The sequence below is a fragment of the Bacillus rossius genome, chromosome 6 (assembly GCF_032445375.1).
Source record: "Bacillus rossius redtenbacheri isolate Brsri chromosome 6, Brsri_v3, whole genome shotgun sequence".
Taxonomy (NCBI): Eukaryota; Metazoa; Arthropoda; class Insecta; order Phasmatodea; family Bacillidae; genus Bacillus; species Bacillus rossius.
In genome coordinates this window covers 48,131,602-48,158,858 of record NC_086334.1, presented here as the reverse complement: position 1 = coordinate 48,158,858, position 27,257 = coordinate 48,131,602, and the positions used below count along the sequence as shown (strand labels likewise).

General features: G+C 42.7%; 1 protein-coding gene across 2 annotated transcripts in view; it reads right to left on the bottom strand.

Annotated features, from left to right (window-relative positions):
• The window catches only part of LOC134533150 (pancreatic triacylglycerol lipase-like), a 102,702-nt gene that overhangs the window by 22,172 nt on the left and 53,273 nt on the right, over positions 1-27,257 (bottom strand). For both annotated transcript variants that reach the window (XM_063370464.1, XM_063370465.1), the window contains exons 2-6: positions 18,999-19,134; positions 17,861-18,170; positions 9,355-9,586; positions 5,404-5,631; positions 3,663-3,908 (exon numbers count right to left, since the gene is read on the bottom strand). In XM_063370464.1, the coding sequence (XP_063226534.1) occupies positions 3,663-3,908; positions 5,404-5,631; positions 9,355-9,586; positions 17,861-18,170; positions 18,999-19,134 (1,152 nt within the window). The remainder of the gene's footprint in view (positions 1-3,662; positions 3,909-5,403; positions 5,632-9,354; positions 9,587-17,860; positions 18,171-18,998; positions 19,135-27,257) is intronic.

Sequence of the window (27,257 nt, the reverse complement as noted above, 5' to 3'; positions counted from 1 at the left end):
CTAACACCTCGCGACAAGAGTTACATCTGCGCAGCGGCTAACACCTCGCGACAAGAGTTACAACTGCGCAGCGGCTAACACCTCGCGACAAGAGTTACAACTGCGCAGCGGCTAACACCTCGCGACAAGAGTTACATCTGCGCAGCGGCTAACACCTCGCGACAAGAGTTACAACTGCGCAGCGGCTAACACCTCGCGACAAGAGTTACAACTGCGCAGCGGCTAACACCTCGCGACAAGAGTTACATCTGCGCAGCGGCTAACACCTCGAAACAAGAGTTACAACTGCGCAGCGGCTAACACCTCGCGACAAGAGTTACAACTGCGCAGCGGCTAACACCTCGCGACAAGAGTTACAACTGCGCAGCGGCTAACACCTCGCGACAAGAGTTACATCTGCGCAGCGGCTAACACCTCGAAACAAGAGTTACAACTGCGCAGTTGCTAACACCTCGCGACAAGAGTTACAACTGCGCAGCGGCTATCACCTCGCGACAAGAGTTACATCTGCGCAGCGGCTAACACCTCGCGACAAGAGTTACAACTGCGCAGCGGCTAACACTTCGCGACAAGAGTTACAACTGCGCAGCGGCTAACACCTCGCGACAAGAGTTACATCTGCGCAGCGGCTAACACCTCGAAACAAGAGTTACAACTGCGCAGCGGCTAACACCTCGCGACAAGAGTTACAACTGCGCAGCGGCTAACACCTCGCGACAAGAGTTACAACTGCGCAGCGGCTAACACCTCGCGACAAGAGTTACAACTGCGCAGCGGCTAACACCTCGCGACAAGAGTTACATCTGCGCAGCGGCTAACACCTCGCGACAAGAGTTACAACTGCGCAGCGGCTAACACCTCGCGACAAGAGTTACAACTGCGCAGCGGCTAACACCTCGCGACAAGAGTTACAACTGCGCAGCGGCTAACACCTCGCGACAAGAGTTACATCTGCGCAGCGGCTAACACCTCGAAACAAGAGTTACAACTGCGCAGTTGCTAACACCTCGCGACAAGAGTTACAACTGCGCAGCGGCTATCACCTCGCGACAAGAGTTACATCTGCGCAGCGGCTAACACCTCGCGACAAGAGTTACAACTGCGCAGCGGCTAACACTTCGCGACAAGAGTTACAACTGCGCAGCGGCTAACACCTCGCGACAAGAGTTACATCTGCGCAGCGGCTAACACCTCGAAACAAGAGTTACAACTGCGCAGCGGCTAACACCTCGCGACAAGAGTTACAACTGCGCAGCGGCTAACACCTCGCGACAAGAGTTACAACTGCGCAGCGGCTAACACCTCGCGACAAGAGTTACAACTGCGCAGCGGCTAACACCTCGCGACAAGAGTTACATCTGCGCAGCGGCTAACACCTCGCGACAAGAGTTACAACTGCGCAGCGGCTAACACCTCGCGACAAGAGTTACAACTGCGCAGCGGCTAACACCTCGCGACAAGAGTTACAACTGCGCAGCGGCTAACACCTCGCGACAAGAGTTACATCTGCGCAGCGGCTAACACCTCGAGACAAGAGTTACAACTGCGCAGCGGCTAACACCTCGCGACAAGAGTTACAACTGCGCAGCGGCTAACACCTCGCGACAAGAGTTACAACTGCGCAGCGGCTAACACCTCGCGACAAGAGTTACAACTGCGCAGCGGCTAACACCTCGCGACAAGAGTTACATCTGCGCAGCGGCTAACACCTCGCGACAAGAGTTACAACTGCGCAGCGGCTAACACCTCGCGACAAGAGTTACAACTGCGCAGCGGCTAATACCTCGCGACAAGAGTTACAACTGCGCAGCGGCTAACACCTCGCGACAAGAGTTACATCTGCGCAGCGGCTAACACCTCGCGACAAGAGTTACAACTGCGCAGCGGCTAACACCTCGCGACAAGAGTTACAACTGCGCAGCGGCTAACACCTCGCGACAAGAGTTACATCTGCGCAGCGGCTAACACCTCGCGACAAGAGTTACAACTGCGCAGCGGCTAACACCTCGCGACAAGAGTTACAACTGCGCAGCGGCTAACACCTCGCGACAAGAGTTACATCTGCGCAGCGGCTAACACCTCGAAACAAGAGTTACAACTGCGCAGCGGCTAACACCTCGCGACAAGAGTTACAACTGCGCAGCGGCTAACACCTCGCGACAAGAGTTACAACTGCGCAGCGGCTAACACCTCGCGACAAGAGTTACATCTGCGCAGCGGCTAACACCTCGAAACAAGAGTTACAACTGCGCAGTTGCTAACACCTCGCGACAAGAGTTACAACTGCGCAGCGGCTATCACCTCGCGACAAGAGTTACATCTGCGCAGCGGCTAACACCTCGCGACAAGAGTTACAACTGCGCAGCGGCTAACACTTCGCGACAAGAGTTACAACTGCGCAGCGGCTAACACCTCGCGACAAGAGTTACATCTGCGCAGCGGCTAACACCTCGAAACAAGAGTTACAACTGCGCAGCGGCTAACACCTCGCGACAAGAGTTACAACTGCGCAGCGGCTAACACCTCGCGACAAGAGTTACAACTGCGCAGCGGCTAACACCTCGCGACAAGAGTTACAACTGCGCAGCGGCTAACACCTCGCGACAAGAGTTACATCTGCGCAGCGGCTAACACCTCGCGACAAGAGTTACAACTGCGCAGCGGCTAACACCTCGCGACAAGAGTTACAACTGCGCAGCGGCTAACACCTCGCGACAAGAGTTACAACTGCGCAGCGGCTAACACCTCGCGACAAGAGTTACATCTGCGCAGCGGCTAACACCTCGAGACAAGAGTTACAACTGCGCAGCGGCTAACACCTCGCGACAAGAGTTACAACTGCGCAGCGGCTAACACCTCGCGACAAGAGTTACAACTGCGCAGCGGCTAACACCTCGCGACAAGAGTTACAACTGCGCAGCGGCTAACACCTCGCGACAAGAGTTACATCTGCGCAGCGGCTAACACCTCGCGACAAGAGTTACAACTGCGCAGCGGCTAACACCTCGCGACAAGAGTTACAACTGCGCAGCGGCTAATACCTCGCGACAAGAGTTACAACTGCGCAGCGGCTAACACCTCGCGACAAGAGTTACATCTGCGCAGCGGCTAACACCTCGCGACAAGAGTTACAACTGCGCAGCGGCTAACACCTCGCGACAAGAGTTACAACTGCGCAGCGGCTAACACCTCGCGACAAGAGTTACATCTGCGCAGCGGCTAACACCTCGCGACAAGAGTTACAACTGCGCAGCGGCTAACACCTCGCGACAAGAGTTACAACTGCGCAGCGGCTAACACCTCGCGACAAGAGTTACATCTGCGCAGCGGCTAACACCTCGAAACAAGAGTTACAACTGCGCAGCGGCTAACACCTCGCGACAAGAGTTACAACTGCGCAGCGGCTAACACCTCGCGACAAGAGTTACAACTGCGCAGCGGCTAATACCTCGCGACAAGAGTTACAACTGCGCAGCGGCTAATACCTCGCGACAAGAGTTACAACTGCGCAGCGGCTAACACCTCGCGACAAGAGTTACATCTGCGCAGCGGCTAACACCTCGAGACAAGAGTTACAACTGCGCAGCGGCTAACACCTCGCGACAAGAGTTACATCTGCGCAGCGGCTAACACCTCGCGACAAGAGGTACACCTGCCCTCACCGCAGAACGGCTCCTCCTCCCTGGTGATGAGGAACAGGGTGCCCCTGCCCTGGGAGCGGTCGGCGTAGTAGCCCATGTTGCCGCACTTCCTGCTCGAGCTGCAGGGGAAGCACTCGCCCGCCAGGAAGTGGTCGTACGACTCGCAGGGGAACGAGGGGAAGTGGCAGCGCGGCGACACGGAGTCGGTGAAGAACTTGTAGGCCCGCCGGTGGTTGCACAGGCTGCGGCCCTCCACCTCGGAGGCCGCTGCGGCGCGCGAGAACACAACCGGGAGCGGTCGTCACAATTGTGCATACAACCCTCCAAAAATATGATCACGCAAAAATATAAAATCGTTATACATATTACAGAGCATTGATTTGGTATGTTATTAAAATTTGGTGATTTATTCCCTGGAAATTCACCAAAAAAAGGTTCTCCGGCGCATTATATATATATAGCTCTATTTCTCAAGAGAGATCTGAATGCTTGCGACTGCTTTGATTCATTGTGCTCACACTTGCAACTACTAACATTAGCCAGTTTAGCTCTTGAAAGAAGTTCTTCCTGAACTTTGTGAGATGTTTTTGGTATGATTTCGAATAAATGTTTATAGCAGGTTTTTTTGTTAAATTAAAAACGCTCTTATTTTATCGTTCTAATTAAATAAATTGCAAATTTATTTTTTATCAGCCATAGCATGTATTGAAAGAATGAAATCACGTTTTGGTTTTACTGTTCGTGTGTAGCTTTCATCTTAAAGACTCTGTAAAAATGAGGTTGTCCCAAAAACCTTAAAAACTAAGGTTTCCGGAGTTTGGGGAGAACATAACTTGTATTGATTTTATAAATTATTTACTAAAGTCGAAAGCTACATACGAACGCTTAATCCAAAACTGTACATCACATGAATTCATGCTTTCAATATGTGCTAGGACTAAATTAGAAAAATTGCCATTAAGTTGAGAAAAAACATTCAGGTTTTTGTTAGAAACGTCATTTTATAAACAAGAAACTATGTTTATGTTGTGAATTATTTATAATCATGTGCAAAATCACGAAATATTTTAAATAAAATAATTTAGGATACTAACCCCTTGAGATCTCTTTGCCAGTAGGCGGCCAATAAATAAGAGGCATTTGAAAATGAAAGCGCGTAACATTATGAAGTCAGTTCTAGAGGTCCCACGAAGTTGTTAGAGGCCGTATTATTTAAGGGAATACTTAACACAGGCTATCTTAAAAAATGCTGTACGTTACTTCTTCTTGTGTTATTAAAATACTTTTAATATGACACCCACTAGAAGCCCCCGAGCCAATGGTAATAATTTAGCTATCGGTCGTGAAAATTTCATTACGATCAGTGAAAGACGCATCGAGCGTAAATACCAGAAGCATGGAATCAGCGGTCTATCAACTCTTGATAGTGGAGACTGACTTGATGATGAAATTTACCGTCAAATAATAGGTAGCGGCAGTACTTTTCCCCAAAAAAAAAAAAATTAATTCTCATTAGACTGCAATAAAGTATGTTCAAGCCAGCAGTGTCTTTCTTGTTGATTGGCGGCTGTGTGCAAACTAATCAACTCATTTATTTGGTCAGACGGTTCAAGACGAGTTTGCTTCCACATTGAAGGAATGTGGCGTCATTACACAAGGGCTTGAGGGAAAATGAACCGGTCGCTAAACACGGGTAGAAACACGTGCCCCTGGTGATGATGTGTTTGCTGATGGCGGGAAGGAGGAGAGGAGGAGACCTTACACCAGATGATGTCGGTGACGGCGCCGACGAACAGGTTGCTGCAGCCCTTCTGCATGCGGCCGCCGTTGGGGTAGAAGTCGGCGTGCCCCATGGGCTGCCACGAGCCCAGGCCGCCCAGGATGAGGTTCTCGCCGTTGGAGTGGATCACGTCGACGAACTGCGCGTCCGACGAGTCGAGGCGCACCCGCGGGTCCTGGCTCTCGAACAAGGGCCCGGCCGGGTCCAGACCTGCACACGAACCACGCGTCATTATAGGGGCAGGCCCTTCACACTTCAACAAGGCACACCCGCACCAGAATGAACCAGCGAAGGGATTACTGGCCCAAAACAAGAACGAAACACGGTCTCACGCCCTTCCTGATCCACATACTATTATAGTGATGAGCCTCAAAGGACTCGAGCTAGTTCATAGTTTCTTGTAAAGAAACAAAGAGGATTCCATGCAAATAGCTTTATATTTTCTAATAACAGGTCATATAACGCATGCACATAGAGGACATCTGCACAGCAGACACAAAGCAAATCGTACGTACAAACAATTCAAATCTCAGCCCTGGATATTACGATCGTGACTAATAACAATATTAAGAGCTGCAGACATTAAAATCCCAAATGATTAATAAACAAAAATTAAGAGTTTCAGAAAGTACAGTTTCCCCCCCTGTTTGGCGGCCGTCTGCGGGAGAAGTCGATTCCTTGTTAGACCGAGCCATTCGAGGGCGCATTTTCTTTCACCCTGAGTGACCGCGATTGGTCTTCTAACAGTAGACGTGCACCTGAAAGGAATCTTACCCAATCAAGAAACATGGACGATACGCGTTCAGTTAGCCTCGGAATATTTTTTTGGCGAGACATGCATGCCCCTATGCATCATGGAGTCAGTAATTGTTAGAGGACTGCGCGCTGTGACATGGTTAAAGTCACTGTTCCGCCTCCTCGTCGCTGTACTGGAGCACACAAAACAACGAGTAAATGATGCTTGACCACATCATGTGATGATTAATGAGTATGAATCTTGAAAGCATGCGTCTATAAAAGCTGCCACTTCCATAAAACGCCGCCCAACAAGAACTTATTCCACAATGCAAGCGCTACACTTCCCCCTGATGATTCGGGTGTCCTGCAGACATTGCATGAGCCATCAGCTGGACAAGAAGTGGCTACATCCGTGCAGTAATGAGTGCTTTGCGACCCCCATTACCAGGCCCTGATGCCAGGCAGCCAGCGCTCTGGGCAGATAAGCTTTAGCCACCCCCTTTCCTTTCTACTTCCCCCCAAACATCATAACATTTTACAAGTTCAAGCTTATTAACCATCAGTTATAAAACAGCACATTATGCAACCTGATGTTAATGTTTTTCCAAAGACACAGGTGGTTTGTCTTTTTTTTCTTACTCAAATTTAATAAATCGTTGTTGCAGTTTTATACGGATGTTATATCTCCCGCAATAAAACAGGAGTTATAGTAAACTGTCCTTTGGTAAACGTTTTTTAAAACTATTTCTTAAGTATTTGGTTTAAGGCCTAATATTTTTAAGCGCACTGCAGTATTTGGTGTAAACTAACATTTCCCCTTGACTGTATCCATAGCAGTACACTATGGTAACAAAATTTTTGGATTTGACATGTATTTTTGAAAATCAAATCATTGTCGTACGACAAAAAAAAATATTTTCCCCGTCCCTCAATTATTTGTCCCATTTTTTGTTTCGCACCTCAATTCTTCCGCTCTTCAAAAACTTGCTCTCTGGGCAAATGCCCAGTTGGCCCGTTTGTACATCGGGGCCAGCTCATGACACGAATACTGAATGAAGCAGCTTTTTGTCTAGCTGTCGGCCTGCGCCATGCTTGCGTTACACACCAAACACTGTTTGAAAAGAAGTGTCTGCACTGCGAAAACAGTTCTAAAGGTCTGTATTTTATGTGATTAACTTTGTTACGACAGAAATTATAGTCCATTCTTATTAACCAACAGCATGCGTGGTCAAGCACTAATTCCTCATGTTTCTGGTGTTGAAGTTTGGCTATGGTGAGGTGAAAAGTGATTCTAATTACGTCAGAGCTTGCTATCTCTAGGAAATTACTAATTATATGGCTGCAAGCATATTCGTAGGCTCTAAATAAGAATAAACAGAGACAAGGGGCCTCGGTGGCTCAGTGTTAAGATGAATAAATAGCATCTACAGGGGGTCGAACCTGAACGTTTCGTGGTAAAATTCTTACATCGCTGCTTTTTCTAAATTAAATAATAAACACTGAAAATATTTTTTTTTATCGAACAACAAAGACAAACAAACAAAAACAAAGATCTATTCTTTGACGCAGCTACCGCCAATTTTTTTAGCTTGTATGCAGATCCAGATAAACGTTCTTATATATGGAGAAGCACATGAAAGGCAAACCTAACATTCACTACAGTTCATTCAGAGATCGCGCTCGTGCATGTTCAGTGTGAATATAACAAATTTGTGATATCGTGAAAATGGTCAAATTTATTAAGTTATCTTAGTTAAAAATACTTTAAAATATTGGGGACGGTTTGTTAGGTTAGTATATCTGCATTAAAAATACTTTAAAATATTGGGTACGGTTGTTTAAATTAGTATAACTGCTTTAAATATACCATAAAATATTTTTAATGGTTGCCTAGGTATGTGTGGCAACCAGTTCACACCAGTATAGTCCGAGGCCCGAACAGTTCCGAAGATCACCGAAGTTCGCTCGCTGCTCGTATGAGCACGTATTCTAGGATAGACTTAAGTGACGGAGATACTAGCGAATATTGAGCTACATTAAAAGAAATTAAATAAGTGTGGAAGTTTGATTAGTTTAAGTAAGCTACATTAAAAATACTGTGAAATCGTGTGAACGGTTGTTTAGGTCACTATAGTTACATCTTAAGTTGTATAGCACTCACGATGTTTTAAAGTATTTTTAAAGTAGCTAAGCTAATCAACCATACTCAACATTTTACTAAAGTTATCTCATACATATACACACAGACTCACAAGGGAAAAGCAAAAATTGAGCTGGCCGCGTATTGTAACGTAACATATAAACGGTGATTTCTCATAAACCAGTCAGAATTTAGAAACGCCCTTTTTTCAGGGTAAATAGAGGAATATCTTAAGTGTTCGAAAAAAAGATTTAGGAAATTTATTTCTCTATTTACGGAAAAGCCATGACGCGAAAATTTTACGCTTTTCGTAAGTGGGAAACGCGGTAGATGTTGCCGCGAGCAGGTATTTTCCGTGGCACTCCCGTTCTCGGTCGGCAAGGAAAGCATTTTATGTACTGAACTCGGCCAGCTAGAATGCATTTGCTAAACTTTTTAAATGACAGTCTTTGGTCAGTAATTAACTGCAGCCTTTTAAAATGTATTAATAAGGGAATGTAGAATTTTTTAAGAGCTGTCTCAGCACGAAAAGATTTATTGAAACACAGGTGTCTCAAATAATTAGGTGTGAAATTAAACAAGCTGGAAATTATGTTTTTAATCTATTGGTGGCTGATAACTCTGTGTAATTTATTGGGGATACGTAATGTTCATAGTGGGACTAAACTCTAAAATAAGATTTATTCGCTGCTACAGCGGCTAAGTAGTGAATGAAATAATCCGTAGAAATGAACGTGTTCAAATGCAGCCATTCCTACTGGTTTACAACAAAAAATGTATTTTAAATTTTAAAAAAAGTGACTATAGGGGAAGCACAGGGTTTCCACCTCGATTTTTCCGGTAAGCCCGATAAGTATGGGACGCGCCCCATTATTATGGGACGCACGCCATAATAATGGGACGCGCCCCATTATATTGGGACGCACGCCATAATTATGGGACGCGCGCCATAATTATGTGATGCGCGCCGTAAGTATGGGACGCGCGCCATAATTATGGTGCGCCGAAGGTAAACTCGAGTAAATGCACGGTACGCAGCAGATGCGTGCGCCCACCGGTGATGCGGCTGATGCGGCGCAGCTGGGAGCCGGCGAAGCCCGCGGCGTGCGCGCCCAGGCTGAAGCCGACCAGGTGCACGCGCTGCAGCGACAGGCCGGCGTGCCTCTGCAGCCCCTGCAGCAGCAAGGACACCTGCTTGCCCACCAGCCGCGTGTTGGCCGCGGCGCGCACGTAGTTGGGCACGGCGGCGCCGCCCTCCCAGTCCACGCAGATCACGTTGCAGTCCTCCTGCGCACGCAACACACACACACCCACGCGGTCACGAGCCGCAACTCCGGCGCTGCATCCGTTCAACCGACATAGCATTAACACACTGTTACAGTTACAGCACTTACACAGCACAGAACTAACACAGCGGCCTGCCCACAGGAGACGTAAACTTGACCGCATACCTTTGTCTATTTTAGTTGTTTTAGCTTTCAAAAAATTAATACCACTGTAGTAGCTTTGAATATATATACTGTATAGAAGTCGCGAGTGGATAGGATTTACTCTACGTTTTTCAGGAGCGTATGATGAGCAGCTTGGGAACTTCATCGCTGCAGGGCGCTGCCGTAACGCCCTGTATCGTCTTAGGTTGTTATTTACACGTTAGAGCGCAGCACTGTCGCCCGCTGTCATTCCCCGCAACCCCCCCCCCCCACCCTAGCATCATTCACTGCAGCTTAAGGTCGTTCAGAAGGGGTGTTTGAAGAGTTCGACACTTCTCCGCTAGGGACCACCACAAGTCGATGCCCTAGAGATGGTGGCGATTACGGCGGTGAATTAACCAACTACCTCAAACCGTATTAGAAATTTTAACCTGGGCTGGCGACTTCTATACAGAATTATATATTCAAAGGTAGTAGTGTGTAGTCATAACGGAAAACAATTAGTATTAACAGAATAAAATCCAAAATTGTAAAATTAAAAGCAGAAAGAAATTTTTTTCCTTCATAGTTTAGACTGTGATGCTTATAGCTTAACTAAACATACACATTTTCTTATTTAAAAAAAAAGTTATCAAATGACGACTTGGTAGTTAAACAATAACACAGTATTACGCAAGAGTAAAACCGAGAGCGAACTCTACTTAATACTAATACCGGGCTTGTTTAACTGCTAAACAGAATGTATCATTGTAGCTAGTTAAATTGAATTGCATGCAGTTTTACTGTAATCTAAATTACTGTGTTCTGTAAGCGAAGTGCTTATGTTGATTGTGTCCGGGCCTTTAAAGTCCAGTACCAAATCACTAACCATTAGCTGAAGAGCTGGAATAGGTTGCCGCAAAAAAAAATTGCAAAAAAAAATTAATTTTATCCTACACCATTGCTAGTTTACACTGTATGCATCTCATAGAGAAATCCCGAATAATGATCAAACAAGGATAAACACAGAAATACACACATACACAAGCCAAAATCAGCCGATTTCAAATGTTATCTGTATAGATAACACAGATAATTGTGTGAACGGGATTATTAAAAAAATACAACATAGACAAGCCCAATGGGTTGACGACGAGACAGTTGTGACAAGAACAGTAAATACAGAAAAATAACAACATTGAACAACACAGCGACAAAAAGAGGAACCCAACGATGATACAAACAAATAATCTTGACAACACAATGACAATACAGCGACGTACATGCGAACCTAGCGATGAAACAAAGTAAACTTCCTAAGACACAGCAGTTGCGATATTCAGGAACTGATATCTGCTCTCGCATTCAGACAAAAGTCCTGTTGCAAGAATCATTTAAAAAACACAAAAAGGTTAAATTCTCCTTTATTGTAAATGTTAATATTAGCTTGAGTTTTAACTATGCCAAGTAAATATATATGGAGTCTTAAGTACTTCCCAAGGCTGGTACAGCTGGCATACCTTATTTAACAACCCGTGCCCCTGATTTGCAGCAGCTCTAGCAAACTGGGTGTTGTAAGTGTTGCATATATGCCAGGCGTTGCAGTATTCTGTTATAAATTTCACAAAAACGGTGGTGTTGCAAGCAAAAACAAACGCGCATTAATATTAATGCACCTTAAGAAACCACATTATTCTTCCGTTCCACGAAAATGAAGGGAAAATAAGGGTGTTACCCACAATTGTTTTAATAAAATCATTTGACGACGCTTAGTTTACCATCTTAAAAACTTTACCTTTAATTTACAATAAATCTTCTTTTCAGCTCCAACTTAAAAAGCGACTTTTTTTAGCCTGTAGAAGCGCTTTCAACCATAAGTTGAAAATAGTTTTCAATTTTAGATGTGTAAACATCTTACCTCTCGGTATAGGAAATTTAGTAGGAGTGATTTCATGAAAAAGGAAGAAAGTCGATGCACGGAAATGTGAGACAAATATGGCGGACCCACGTGTAGCAACAAAAACCCGTATATAGTCACTTTTGTAATAATTCGGGCACATACCAAACGTATTGGTGTGGCAAATGAAACTTTATGATAGTGAAACTACCCTGGAATACATTTGGTTAACTAAAATATGCCTATATACTCTAAAATAATTTCAAGTTTTTAAATACCTATGAAAACTGGATGATAACTGGCATTACATTCATTCTAATACATATTCACCTTCCAATATTTTTAAGAGGCTTAGCAGAGCATGCGGTAGAGCATGCGCTTTTTAACCTCGAGGGGCGAGGTTTGAAACTAGTCCCTGGGATTTATTTTTATTTTTTTAATATTATATGACAATAATGTTGTTTCAGCTCAATAAATTTTCAATTTATTTTCAGGAAGTATTTACAGACTTATTTAAGTGGTTAAAACCAAACCAAAACACCAAACATGTAGGCCCGCTTAGTGATATTATATGTGTTTAAAAATATTTCAAGATAATAATTCAGTGATGCCATATAATTATAACTTATAACGTGTGCGGAAACTTTATAGTATTAACGGTTTAATCTATTTTAACTTAAAAAGGTAATACACAGAAAAAATTTCCACAATATCTAACACATGAGCACGTCACCTTCGGTTCCATTTATCATCACACCACGAGAAACAAGAATTCGTTTTGAGGTACCCATTTTTCAGTTTCATACGTCTATACACAAGCACTCTTTCACCTATGTGGCTTTTAAGATATGGAACGAAGTGAATGACCTACTGGCAGAACTAAACAATATTATTCACTTTTTTTCCGTTCAAGTTCTTCCTGTGTACTTCAACTGCATAAATTTCCTTGGCAATCTCTCTTTTACCATTCTCTGTACATTCTTGTTTTTTTCTTTATCTCATTCAAGTCCTGTATTCCTGCTCTCGCTTGCACCATCTCATTCGTTATCCTGTCTCGCCTCGTAACTGCCAACATACTCCTCATAAACTTCATACCTATTTCTCTGTCTTCCTCGTATCTCTCTGGTATACTGTCCAAGTATCTGCACCACAAGTTACTGTGTTATAAAATATGGTTTATATATATATTTTTAAATATATAAATCTCTTTCTGGCATCTGGTTTGTGGAAACCTTTCACAGGCCTTTCTCATTCTTCTTTTATCTGTGCTGCGACTAGATGTCAGCCAAGCACTCTTCGAGACACAGCAGATGCCGGAAGCGAGGCCCAATCAGAGAAAGTCGCCGTGCGATTCTGCCGAAGTGCTTCCGGCCGCAGACTTCGTGCAGGAAACGGGCCTCGCCTTTCACGCGCCAAATAATTCGCGACGCGTCTATCGCCACGCGCCTTACGCAACGCTCGGTGCGCCTGGCGACTATGAATCGATTCTTCAAGCCAGAACTGCGTCCTTGCGTGAACACGAGCACTGCGAGACGGATAGGGTCACGGGGAAAAGTATCGATACTTCTTGGTATCGAGTAGCTTCTCTTCCATAAAGATACTTCTGTACTCGATACTTTTTAATCTACTCTTTTACGAATTTGAATTTTTTGTCAGTTACCGCATCGAATAATCTTAGATATAGTATTAACTTTAATGTGTGTATATATATAGGAATATAAACTAGCTTTACTCGGGCTGAACACAACATAGTATAAGTAACATCACTACCAAGTTTAAAGTCTGTAGGACATACACTGAAAAACGAACAATTTTGATTTTAAAGATTCATTGATTGCACAGTCTCGGTGAATCAAGGCTACGAAAAAGCAAAACCTGGACGCCAATCTTCAGCTTCAATTTGTGGAAGGCAGGTAAACCCTAGGCAAGACGTGATGGACGCACGATTACTAAGCTGATGGGTTTCGCCAAGGACAAGGATAGGAAGTTGCCAGACCTTACTATATTACCGTGTGGTGGACATAGAGAAATGACACAAACTCATTATTAACCTATCTCTTATGATTTTCTATTATAGAACTGAATTTACCCCTTTTCACTTGCATAGGAAGGAATTTCATAATAATATTTATAATATGGCCCATAAAATAACTACATGCCAACACACTTTCGCATTTATAATATAATAATGGATATATTTAGTAAAATAATTTAGAACTTATCCAAAATAAATGAATTTATTCTTATTTACAAAAGGTTCCACTGCATTTTTATTCAACGATTCGTTTTCTGACATTCGTTCGTTCACTCATCGTGTTGTTCTTGTTTTTGTTCTTTAATTCAACGTATATTATTTCTTTGATTAAAAATTTGAAACAAGTTTTTTAAGTTTTTCCGTCATTAATTTTATTTAAGGGCTATTTATAAAATTTAACTTGATACTTCTCTTGCAGATATTTTTCTGCCACAAATATTTTCAACATATAATTCATAAGTGTTTAAAAAGGCTCACAAGTTATAATAATTACGAAACATTGCACAACATTTTACACTTAATAAATATCTATTAAATTTATACATGACTGAGCAACAATTGCAAGGACAGTTATGAAGTTAAAATTTTATAAAAAGCCCTGAAGTAAAATGAATGGTAAAAATTTAAAAAAAAAATTAAAGTGGTGTGTAAAGCGAGTCTTAGAGTACAAATACTTCCCATTCGACGCCGTGTTCCTAGAGAGGGACATCAGGTTTTGTAGTCCAAGTTAGACACAGAGAGAGAAACTATCAATTTCAAAGCTCTCTCCTTTTCCATGATTCACAGAAAATGAGTTTGAGCAAATGTCTATTTTACACGAATGTTTGTACTACGAAGAAATAATTAACACATAATTATAAAAGCATTTGACATATATTTTGCTAAAGAAAAGACTTAAATTTCAAAACTATGCAGCGAAAGTTAATAAATATTAATTTCAACTATTCGCAAATAATTTGCTATCATAAAAATAATTTCAGATGTGTGGCCACCACGCCCGTTAGAAGTGAAACTTCATACACTGAGTATAGTTCTACGTCAGCTCACTAACGGCGCTGCATGTAGACCTTCTGCCGCTGTGTTTTCGGCAATTATGTTAATAGTTTAGATATGTTAAATAAATTCGTGATTCGAGTGGCGTCCGTGTTAATGCCACTATAATATAATTACAATGTAAATTATGTGTTTTATAATTTACATCAACACGAAAATTGAGTTTCTAGTACTTTAATGAGGCTTCAGGATTGTGTGAGCAATGTACAATTGACGTATCAGTAGCCACAAGGCCTTTCAACAACCAATTCCTCGATAACTCCATAGAAGTGTAAGTGTAACGAACATGGCGCCCATTAGTTATGAAGTTGTATCACGCGCTTCATGATCGTCACACTCCCATAACGCTCGGAGAGTTACAATTTGTTAGTTACGCTACTTTTTGTTTTTCTCTGATGACAACCTCTCCTTCACTTAACCTACTGGCTGTAAAAAATTCTCACTTCAAAAGAATGCCTACGTATAAATGTGTGTGCGTGTGTGTTTGTGTGCGCGTACGTGTGTGTGTGTGTTGTATGGACTTATTATATTTTAATGTCTACTATTAGTTTAATAGTGTCTCTCTCTATATATCTCTCTCTCTCTCTGCCTCTCCAGTCCCCTCCCCTCACCCCAAGCAATAAAGAAGATCAAAAAACACGTGATATATATACACATACATACCAAGGAGAGATTCACTCTCCGCCAAGTATCCAGACCTCCTGCGCGCAGTGTACATTTTTGTGGCAAGTAGAGGGTCGTTACCACAACGCCGAAATACCACAACGCCGAACGTACAATAACGCCGAATACCATACCGTCGAATGCCAAATTGACCGCAACGCCGACAGCTAGAAAACTGCTGTGTACCACAACGCCGAAAAATGTTGCTGTGAGGAGGAGGGGGGGGGGGTCAAAGGAGCAAAATGAATAACATTGAATGAATTTGTGTACCTAACCTAACCTAGGCTAGCCTAACCTAGCCTAACCTAGCCTAACCTAGCCTAACCTTACCTTTGTGGCAGTCCTGCAATGACATTTTTCGGCGTTAATGTATTTCGGCGTTGTGGTACACAGCAGTTTTCTAGCTGTCGGCGTTGTAGTCAATATGGTTTTCGGCGTTATTGTATGTTCGGCGTTGTGGTATTTCGGCGTTGTGGTGCGTCCCCGCAAGTAGAGGGGGAGAGAAGAGGAGCTCAGACGACGCCACGTGGTCGACACGTTGACGTCACGACGCACGTAAGAATGTGGACGCGGGCGTCCTAGGTCAGCGGTAGAGCTCGTGCCTAAACTCGCGCTCACGGCCCGCGCTAGTACACAGAAAACAAAATTTATATTGTTTTTTTTTTTTACAAAAGATTCCTTTGGAAACCAGATGCCAAAAAAATAGTTTTTAATACTACACGAAATATATTGAAAATTTATAACACATGGCTATGGTTATGTGTTTTTTTTTCGAGATATTATTAAGTATTTCGTACGAAAATGATGAATAATTTTATATTTTTATTGATGATTCACTCAAGCATTTTTTTTTTGTAAACCACGGAAAAGAAAATTTATATACTCAACCGTGTGACTTTATTTCGTGGTATCACGCTTATTATGGTCCCAGTTAAGTAGTTGAAAGCTATTCAGGGAACGTTTTACAAATAACTTTAACTACTGGAAGTACTCAGACAACACAATGCATACATACCCGGGTAATAATCCAAACTGTTTAACTGCGAATATTATTCTGTAGCGATAGAGTTGTTTTAATGTAAATTTATAAATTTACAAATATCTATAATTTCACATCAATATTTCTGTTCCATTTACAAAAGAAAATTAAGAGTGTAGCCCTTGAGACGTCATGACACCAGCAATTTCTGGATCGAGGGAAAACTGGGAAAATTCCCTTCGGTAAGGGGCTGTGGTGGGTTCGACGGGAATATGACCTGATATGTGGCGCGTCTGTAGAAGTAGGATAGACACGAGCCAACCCAGGCGACTCCCATAGTGGTTCTACCTAACGTTCTGCTGCGTAAAGGTGAGTGGGCTTAACGCCCCACACAGCGATTGGAAGGAGTGATACCTCTTTCTTGTTGGAGTATTCAACTCCTCTGGCTTACATTTCGACACCTAGCCTCTATTAATGGTCGTTACCCGGGTGTACCTTTAGGGTACGACGTGCCGGGGCTTAGATCTGGGACGCAGAGGACGTGAGCGGTCGTACCTGCCTCACCCTATCTCACGGCATTCTATTTCTGTGTCCATCCCTTCCCTTCTTACCAATGCGTGTCTCCCATCACTCACGGCCGCAGTGACAGAAGAAAGCTCTCAGGCCGACAAGCCGCTGGCCTCACATAGCTTCGTTCCTTCTGCCCGTCGTGCCAGTGCACACATTGACCTACATTTACATCCTTAATGAGTTTACATCTTGATAGACCTACTAAATATCTGCCTGCAGCTTAATGTGACATCTAATCTTTATGGTTCTAACTAGGTGCCTACAAACTTCAGTCATGCAAAAAAAGGTTGAGATCAAACCCACGACTATAACCACACGAGCGTAACATCTCTGCGTTAACATCTACCGAGGTCTTTTACGATGCCGAGAAGAGGTCTTCGTATAGCCTGTACACACATATGGGCGCAGGAGTAACTGTAATCATGTACAGAATTCATATAGCAAGATTTTATTTGATGATCGGAGAGCTGTGTACAAATGTGTGATGTGTGACTTACCATGCCCATGGGGTTAAAAGAACATCTTGTAAACAAACTTGTGGGACCAAGGACTCTACACGATGATAACGTGATTGACAAGTGATGGGAGAATTGTGGTTGGGTAGACTCACCTCAGGCAAGAGCGTAAGGGGTACACCTTAGACCCATGTGCTGAAGAAGTTGTGCAATGGTGATGGCAATAGGTTGTGGTGGTGAATTGTTAGTGGTGAAGAAGGGGACTCTCGACTTACCACAGCCATGAGTGCTGAGCGCATCTCGTAGACCCAGACGTGAGAGCAGGAGCTACCGAAGCCGTACACTATGATAAAGTGATTGGCCAGTGATGGGAAAGTTGTGGTTGGGTGGACTCACCTCAGGCAAGAGCTTGATGGATACTTCTTAGACCCATATATAAGTTGCTGAAGAAGGTGTGCAATGATGATGGTTAGTGGTGAAGAAGGGGACTCTTGACTCACCACAGCCATGAGTGCCGAGCGCATCTCGTAGACCCAGACGTGAGAGCAGGAGCTGCCGAAGCCGTGCACTATGACCTTGGTGGGCGCGGAGCCGTTGAAGGAGCCGGCGGCCCAGGCCCACACGCCGGTCAGGTTGGTGGCGGGCAGGTCGACAAGTGGCGCCGCGCTGCGGGCGCGCCCCGAGTACACCAGGAAGCGCGTGCCCACTTCGGCGGGCGACGACGGCAGCATGTCCAGGTAGCTGAACGGTCCCGACGCCTGGAAGCACCCCACGTCATCGTAGCACACCGACGATTCAGCGCGCTTGTGCCTGCAACAAACACCGACCGCTTGTACTACGGTGAGCATTTCACGAATCAGTATCTCGTTTTATTTAAGTCAAGTTATCAACCATAATTCAGACGAGCAACATGATATGCGTGCATTCCTGGACGTTCCGCATAATCCCACAGAATCGACGGACTTATGAACAAGAGCCCATTGTCGCTCATCATAGCTAAATGTGAAATGAAAGCTACTCGAAGATCGAGGATTAAGAAAAAAAAGTGTTGGGATGTGCGATCAGCAAGAGACACAATTTCATACCAGTGAAAAATCTATCGTTAGTCATAATATTCAAACCAAACTGATGCCTGGATTCACTCCACTCACAAAGGTTCCCTTACACTAGCACATAGAATGTCGAATGGATACAATGCACTGAACTTGTTAGTGACCCCTGCTGCCATGATCACCACTGGGAATTGCTAATAACACAAATTAAGCACATACAGACATTTACCTTTTTTCCATCAATAAGTGAGTGCGAGTGCTCGCTGGAGCAGCTGACAGTAAAGAGGTTTATCCAGTTACAATATCGATCTGCCAAAGGTGTGAGTGCGAGTGCTCCTTGGAGCAGCTGACAGTAAAGAGGTTTATCGAGTTGCAATATCGAGCTGCCAAAGGTGTGAGTGAGAATGATCGCTGGAGCAGCTGCCAGCCAAGAGGTTTACAGAGTTACAATATCGAGCTGCCAAAGGTGTGAGTGCGAGTGCTCCTTGGAGCAGCTGCCAGCAGAGAGGTTTATCGAGTTACAATATCGAGCTGCCAAGGAGTGAGTAGCAGCTGCCAGCAAAGGAACGCGGCAGGGCTGGAGTACCTGTGGGAGGCGCGGCGCTGGTTGTACTCGGCCATGGAGGTGACGACTGCCCGCAGGATCTCGGCGTCGTGCAGTTCGTCGAGAGCCTCCTGGGCGGGCGTGGCCCAGGGCGAGCACCACGCGGCCGTCACACACACTGCAACACAGTCAAGTCACTGCAAGTCATGTCACCACCGTCCACCGTCCACCAGCTTCTTCCATATGTTCTCCAGGCTAACTCTGAGATTCAGATGGGAAGGGTTAGGTGAGAAGAGCCATTGCTAACTGTCTTGAATGATTTCCCATCTTAAAAATAATGTAATTTAACCAAGTAGATGTATTTTGATAGTTTGTTAATAATATACGTATAAATGCCTACAATAAATGGGAGAAATAGGGACCAAAATTACGCTAAAAATGGTTTTTACAGTTTTAGGGCCATCTTTTATCATGTTAAACTTTTGTTTCTTTTAAAGAATTGTGAAATTTTTCTAATGGAATGCCTGAAGTTAATAGTGATTGACTACTCCATCACGCTGGCCTTGTAAAGTCATTGTTTTTTTGTGTTAAGTATATTTTTCATAATATATCAACATATTTCATAATACTTTCATTGGACACTATTTTATAGTATTAAAAAAAGGTTTCAATGCGTTTTCTCTGTCTGAACGAAAGTAAATTGTTAATTTTTAACTAAAATAAAATTTATTATGGGCTATAAACAATTGAAACCAAGCTAGTGTCCTATTCTTATCAATCCCCTTTGTGAGAAACAGTTGAATAAATCTAACTATTAAACATCAACTTTTCTGCATGACCGAGGAAAAAGGAGACTATCACATAGCTGATTATTTGTATCAATTATCTTTGAAAGATTTGTGCAATGGGAGTGCGTGACTTGATGTAAGCTTTTGGACATACGCCATTGCTAAGCACATGTATGTCTACAGACACACATGTGCTTAGCAATGGCGTATGTCCAAAAGCTTACATCAAGTTATTTGTATCAAAGACATCATAATGAAAATTGCTTTCTAAATGTTAAAAAAAAAAATAGTCTTAGTTCAAATGTAACGTTTTCTGTTGTGTGAGTGTTAACACTGCACAGTTGACGAGAAGCTTCAGAGAGCCGAGGACTGCGCGCCTCTCTGGCTGCTTGCTTGAGCTTGAAGTGGACAGGCCGTCCTCCCGTCGCCGGACAGCCCTTGTTCGACGGCCCTGGACGTCGCGCGCTCGGGAAAGCGGGGGGCGGTCGCAGCGACAGTTTCTCCCGCGTCGCACGTCGGCGGGGCGGGGACAATGGACAATTAGCGCGGCACGCGTGTGCGCCGGACCTGCCTTTCTTGGGCGGGGCCGTCTCCCCATGCGGCCGCGGACGAGGCTTTCTCGGGAACTCCTGTTAGCGTCGGCTCCGACGCACTCTCGAGGAAGGATCAGCGGACATTGGCCGCTATTGCTACATTCTGGAGCACCCAGAGGTGGCGGTAATCGACCCTCTGGACAACGTGCCCCGGCTGCTAAACCGCTACCATTCCTACAGTCTCATCCACAACATAGACCTGGAATAAGAGAGTGAGTAACTCCTCTCAGCACTCATCCCTGAATTCCGCTGAGAGCCGCAGACAGTCTTGATGATGACACCACTGCAGTGACCAAGGGGTGGTCCGGGTATACACACTACCGTGCGTTAGGTCTTGACAGGTGACCCTAGCCTTTTCTCCCGATAAGTTAATATACGTTTTGACGTTAAAAACGTCTTTGAAATTTCTTCCATAGTGGGAGGCAATTAAAAAGAAACGAATTATAAGAAAATCGGGGGATACAGTTTGGTGCTGCGGCTATATTTCTATCATCTCCATAAAAAAATTTTAATTGTACAACTTTATAGCTAAAGGTTCTAAGAATTTGTTACGCTAAGTGAGGACTGTGACGCATCGCGCGCGGTGGAGGGGGAAGCGCCGTCATTTTGAGGTTTTTTTGCTGCGTTTCGAGATTTACATTTAGTATAACTGTTGACTCGGAGAAAATACGACGTTCGTTTGAGTTTCAATCGTCAGCTCTCGTCAAAATCTATCGATTGCATATGTAAAACATTAGTGTAAAATAGTTACAGTGAATATATATGATGTTAAAATAAAAAAAATAAAACATGTTTATAACATACATAAAATAGCGTATTTTATATTTTGTATAGAAAATATTACCTGTTACGTATACGTATTCCCGTGCAACACACGGCCGTGTCCATGACACAGCCACACCCTATTTATTTAAGTAAGCACAGTTTTGAAATTCGGCCGTTGCAGCGCTGCGTATGCGGCTGTGTACCTACGTCTGTTGGCAACAAGCCACAGAAGCCATTACGTCAGTTTTTAAAACGCCTGAGTATCCCGCCGACTGTGAAATACGTGCTAGGATTCGTTTTCTTAGTGCTTAAAGGCGCTAAAGCAACTTAAATTCATCGTCAGATCAATGAAGTGAATGGAGAAAACATTATGACTGAGAGGATTGTCATAATGTCATAAGGTCACCCACTTCGTTCCTCATGGTGAACATTTTTGTGCAACCATCTTTAAAAGCTCTAGCTCCTTTCCTTACAATTTCATCGAACATATGTTTTCTCCAATTACCTCACTGATCTGACGATATATTTAAGCCGCGTTCACGCCTTTAGCACTAAGAAAACAAATCACAGGAATTATTCTCAAAATAAATTTATCAGAAAAATATTCTCTGATTAGGTGTCTTCTATTCAAGTTTTATACGTTGTATACATATTATCTAAAGTTTCTATACTGAAGACAGTTTTTTTTTCTATTCCTAAAAACATTCCTGCGCAATAGTTAAAAGGGGAAAGAACCAGAATGTCACTGATTTTAAGTGTAAGATCACCTGGAAAAATATGCATTTATATTAACATAAGGGTTATTCGTAGTTCAAAATAACTGGATGTTCGTTGATTCTACGTCAGATTCCGACTTACTGAGTTTTACGTTCCGTTGTAAATACACTCGTGAATGCAAAGAGGTTTTTTTTTTATTTGTAACCAGAGTTCTTCATAAATTTAAAGGTAAATTTTTACCAGTACTTTTCAGAATTTAAATGTTCCTTTCATAAAAAAAAATTGCCGCAAATACACTTTGTAACTACGTCAAAAAAATAGTTACTTTTTTTCAGGCACTCTACAGAACTGCTAACTCAAATTTTAAAAAAAATTGTTTGTTTTAAAAGGAAAGCCCTTGGAAATTCAGTTGCCAACGATATCACTGATAAAGCTACAAGGCAGAGTTTTATGCCATTTGTAATTTTACAAAGAGCTTTATTCTGCAGTTTTACAAGTGAGCTGCCAACAATTTTCCTTGTAAAAGTACAAAAATTTGTACAGTGCACCCAGTGGCGGATCCAGAGGTTCACCTCGGAGGGTCACTCTAGGATTTCAGAATAGCCAGAGAAAAAATGTCTTACAATTACTAAATTTGTATTTAATCTACTCACACTACACATAACATCCAACCACCAGATTTTGTGATTCTACAAGAAATTCATTAATTATATTAAAATATTTTATTGGTTTCAGAAACAATCATTTTTGTCGGCAATATTAATGTAGCAGACAACTTTTTTCGGGGGGGGGGGGCACTTGCCCCTGGTGCGCCCCCCCCCCCCCCCTCCCTTGGATCCGCCACTGAGTGCACCAGATGGGTGAGCGCTTCATATAGGCGCTGTGAGATTGACGTATTTTGGCTGTGAACGAATCTAAAAGCTGAATCCATATTTGCGCTCACTTCTGTAGCCCGCTTGGGATCTCAACCCGGAACATGCCCACCGAAGGACTTGAGACACCGGAGGTCGTCAAGGAAGATAAAATATGTAATCGACGTGCACCTTCAACGGGGGACAGCGAATTCAGGTCACCGTCCCTCGCCATGGAACGAGGTGATGGCCGTAGCGTTCCGATTGGTTCCTGTTGTGGTAGTTGTGCTTTTTGCGAATCATTTGTCTTAAACTTTCCACCGTGTTCGTCTCGCATTACGTTTTCCGTTGTCTAACACGAGTCTAACCAACAAACAAATGGATGGGCCACACGTTACAAAAAAATGGACAACGCATGATACCGATACGATTCTTCATAGATCCTAGAAGACTAATAACCAACCTAAAAATGAAAAAAGAGAAACTTAAATTTAAAAAATGTGAGCGAGTTATTCCTCGTTAAGGAGAAAATTCGCGTGTTTTCATGTTACAAATAAAATTATAATACACAACTCTGATACAAAATTTAAAGTATAATTTTTTTTTAAATAATGCCGAGCGTGATAAATGTACGAAAATTGTGTTTTCAACTACATTTCTTGACGTAATAAACACGTGGTTTCCACACCCACCGCTAGAATTCGCTGTTGGAGGAGCTATTTCAACTATCAAATCATCCGATTTTCAGAGAGAAAGGTTAAACTATATAATGAAACGACTCCAATAAAAGTGGAAAAGACTTTAAAAATTTGCTGAACTCTGGATTTGGACCTGATTTTCGAAAATAAATTAAATTATATATTGTACATCTTGATAAAAATTCTGTAAACAATTAAACTATAACGTTTCCCTTTGTTTTATGAACTTTGGTTGGCGCCATCCGCCACATATGGCAGTACCGTGGTTACACGTTTCCGTACCTGAAAGAAACTCACCCAATCACGAAATAGTACCTGAAAGAAACTCTCCCAATCAAGAAATAGTACATGAAAGAAAATCACGCAATCACGAAATAGTACCTGAAAGGAACTCACACAATCACGAAATAGTACCTGAAAGAAACTCACCCAATTAAGAAATACAGACGATGACGCAGTGTTTTGACTTCCAGCTAGTCTTCGGAATCTTTTCGCAAAATATGCAAGGCCCTAGACATGTGTAACTTTTACTAACTCTGAAGTGTGCTTGGGTGTTCGCTCAGGAGCGATCCAGGGGCTGGAGGTGTCGCGTCGTGAGTTCTCGCGAGCTCTGTTGGGCTGGACCCCGAGGCTGGTCGCAAGGACACTTCCTACAGGACAGCTTCCACGGCCTAGGTCATGGCGAGCCAGCCGGCGACACTCGGGTATGTGATTGACGGTATGCGCTCCGGAGGCGGGAAATGGACTGCCCGCGGCTAATAAGTGTTACCTACTTGTCAATGAAAGTGCTAATCGACATGACAGACTTACGTTGGATTTTTTTTTTTTTTTTTACCTTTAATTCACGAGTAACGCTGGTTTCAAATCCACCAGCTATCTTCGTAAAATTTACACGTTATCTTCGTAAATTACGGGCATTGAGCTGATGATTTAACTTTGAACGTGAACCCAAAATAATGAATGTTTTTTTTAATAACCATGTTGAGTACAACGTCAGTTTGTAATGGTTGTCGATTATTTGAACGTAAAATTACATGCATTTTCGTAAGTATAACCTTGACACTGATTTCCTTCTTGATCGTAACCTTTCCTTTACTGTGAAGTATCATTAATAATTCGTTGTCGCCCAAACTTAAAATAGTTCGCCTAAAACACTAGTGTTGTGTATTAAAGAGTTGAATACTTTGTAGAGTCAAGTGATAAACCAGTTTAATCAAGTATTTTGTTTTAGAGCATATATATAATACATTAGAAGAGCATTTATTCTTCATAAATATTTTGGCACCACAAAGCAGGCTGATTATGTACATTCAGTACAACAAAACAATAAAATATTCAAAAAATTGTTAAGTCTACTTAAAAAAAAACACTTTATTTCTCTTTATTCCACACGTGTCAACATTGTTTGAAATGAAACACAAAGCTCGGAAAAAGGGACCCAGAGTATTTTCCACGAATATTTTAAATTACTAAGAACTCCTTGTTTATTTGAGATGCATTCTTCTTTGGAAAAGTCCGTAAATTTACTGTCATTTTTGACAGTGTGACATCATTCAGCTTTCATGACAATGCTTCTACTGTGTGTTTGGCTGCGTGTTTCAGCAACTGCAACAGCTCTGTGCGTAGGAAAGCTTTCCTCGTCCTGTTTTTGTGCCGTGAATGTTGTGTTTGTGTGATCAAGGGACAATGAGTGCTGTCTGGAATGTCAGCTACAGCGGTTACCACGTCCTGAATAGGCGATTCACACACAATGGCTAGGTTCAAGAAAGACATGCCACATTGCACACAGCAGGAAATGATTTTTCTTCGAGTTGGCAACATTTTAAATTTAGTTTTTGTTCCCATATTAAAAATAAAAGTGTTAGAATAACTTTTTAAAGTACCTTAACTGTTACAGCAAAGTATCATATAATTTGAGAAAACGTAATTTTTCTGTTGATAGATTACTTTTAATTTATGTAAAGAGCAAAAAAAACATTCAACTAATAGATTTTGAATGCACGTGAAGATACAAAAACGAAGTAATGAATCATATTAAGTTTTTAACAGTTGATACAACTTCCGTCATCAAGATGTTAGTTTTTTAAGACGTTCTGCCTTGTTATTACACTAAAGTCTTTAACGGTGATATTTAAAAAAATTTATAAGTCTGGTCTCGTTAACTAACTCGTTACTTGAAAAATAAAATAATGGAATTTTCCATTTAAAAAATAACTCAGAGTTTCAAATAGCAAGGTGGCAGTACGTATAGTGTCTATGCAACGTGCTTAGCTGACAAGGTATGGTTAGCACTTGTAAACAACGTATTTTACGTTACGGAAGTTAACTGATGTCAATTATCAACTATTATAATTACTGTTTTAGCATGTCATCATCTTAGTCAATAAATTACTTTCTAACAGTTGCATGTTGATATTATTTTTAATTTTGATCTGCTACCGCGAAAAGCAGGAAGCATGGGTACAAGCCAGTATGCCATCTCATTCTTCCAAGCTTTTGTGCTGTTTCCTGGAGAATCATTGGCCTGAGAGTGTTACACTCAAGCAAGTTTATTGTTGATTCACTCATATTGATTATATATATGTATAGAAGTTCCGATTACTATCCATTGTTACACACATTATTGCAATACCAAGAAAGCACCATTTACATTAATTTACTGACGAAGGGTGGATGACGTTACCCAACAGTGTTTCTTACATTTAACATACTCATTTTAAAAACTTTTGCGGGAATTTGTGGTTTGGTCTTAAGTAGTTTCTGACTCATTTTAACAACAACTCCCTCAATAATCATTAATGGAAATATCTGTCTCACTTCGCATAGATGAATAATCTTGAAATGTTGATCATACGAACAGGGACAATCGAATAAATTAGCTTTGCCAGTGAATATCAGCATTTTTGAATAACATTGGCCGTAATAAATTACAGAACACACACAAGAGGTCACGTTTAAAAAGTAAAATTCACTTTGACCCAGCTCCAAAAAACACACATGGGTGTGTGGCAGCCACGCGCGTTAGAAGTTAAACTTCACAGATAGAAGCATAAGAGTGTACAATAATGTGTTCAAGTAAGCGAGTGGGTGTGTCGGTAAGCTAAAAAAGCAAGTATGCGATTGAGCAAGTTTACAAGTGCGAAAGTATGCGAATATGCAAGTCAGATCGAAAGAATGCAAGTGCGTTAAAATGCAATCATGCCAACAAGTGCACCATAGGTACTTTTCTTCGTCATCGAGCGCCCCACTCCTGATCGTTGCACTTTCGTTACGCTTTGATGAACGTCTTCGCCACGATCTAAACCCTACCGATTGTAAAGAAAGACGTTTCACTTTAACAAACAAGGGTATTAATTCAGCAGCTTGTAAGAATCGTTATTCGTCATCACCACCACCATCAACAACAACAAAAACAACAAAGTTACGAGTGGCTTCACCCCGCGGAAGTTTCACGAGGGAGGGGGGGGGGGGATAGTTGCTGCCGTAACTTGAAAACACACAACTTGAAAACACACAACTTAGAAACACACAAGAAGGGATTTTATAAGGCGTGCCTGTTATAAGTTGTGTTCCTAAGTTATGGTAGTTCTAAATTATGACTTTCTATGTTGAGACATGTCTATGTTGTGTGTTTCAGCATGGTGTTTTTAAGTTACATGTTTTTTTTTAATTTTATGTGGTCTCAAGTTTATGTGAACATATTCGAGAATGAGACTGTGTGTTTGTGTATCCCTGTCACGAGAACCAGTTCCGAAGTGTTCCTTTCGCCGGCGGAAGGAACGGCCAGGGAACGGGCGTGGTTACGTCACTGGTGCTCGCGGCTCGGCGACGGACCGGTTCCTGCCCCCGCTCCCCCCCCCCCCCTGACTAAGGGGAGGAGGGTCAAGGT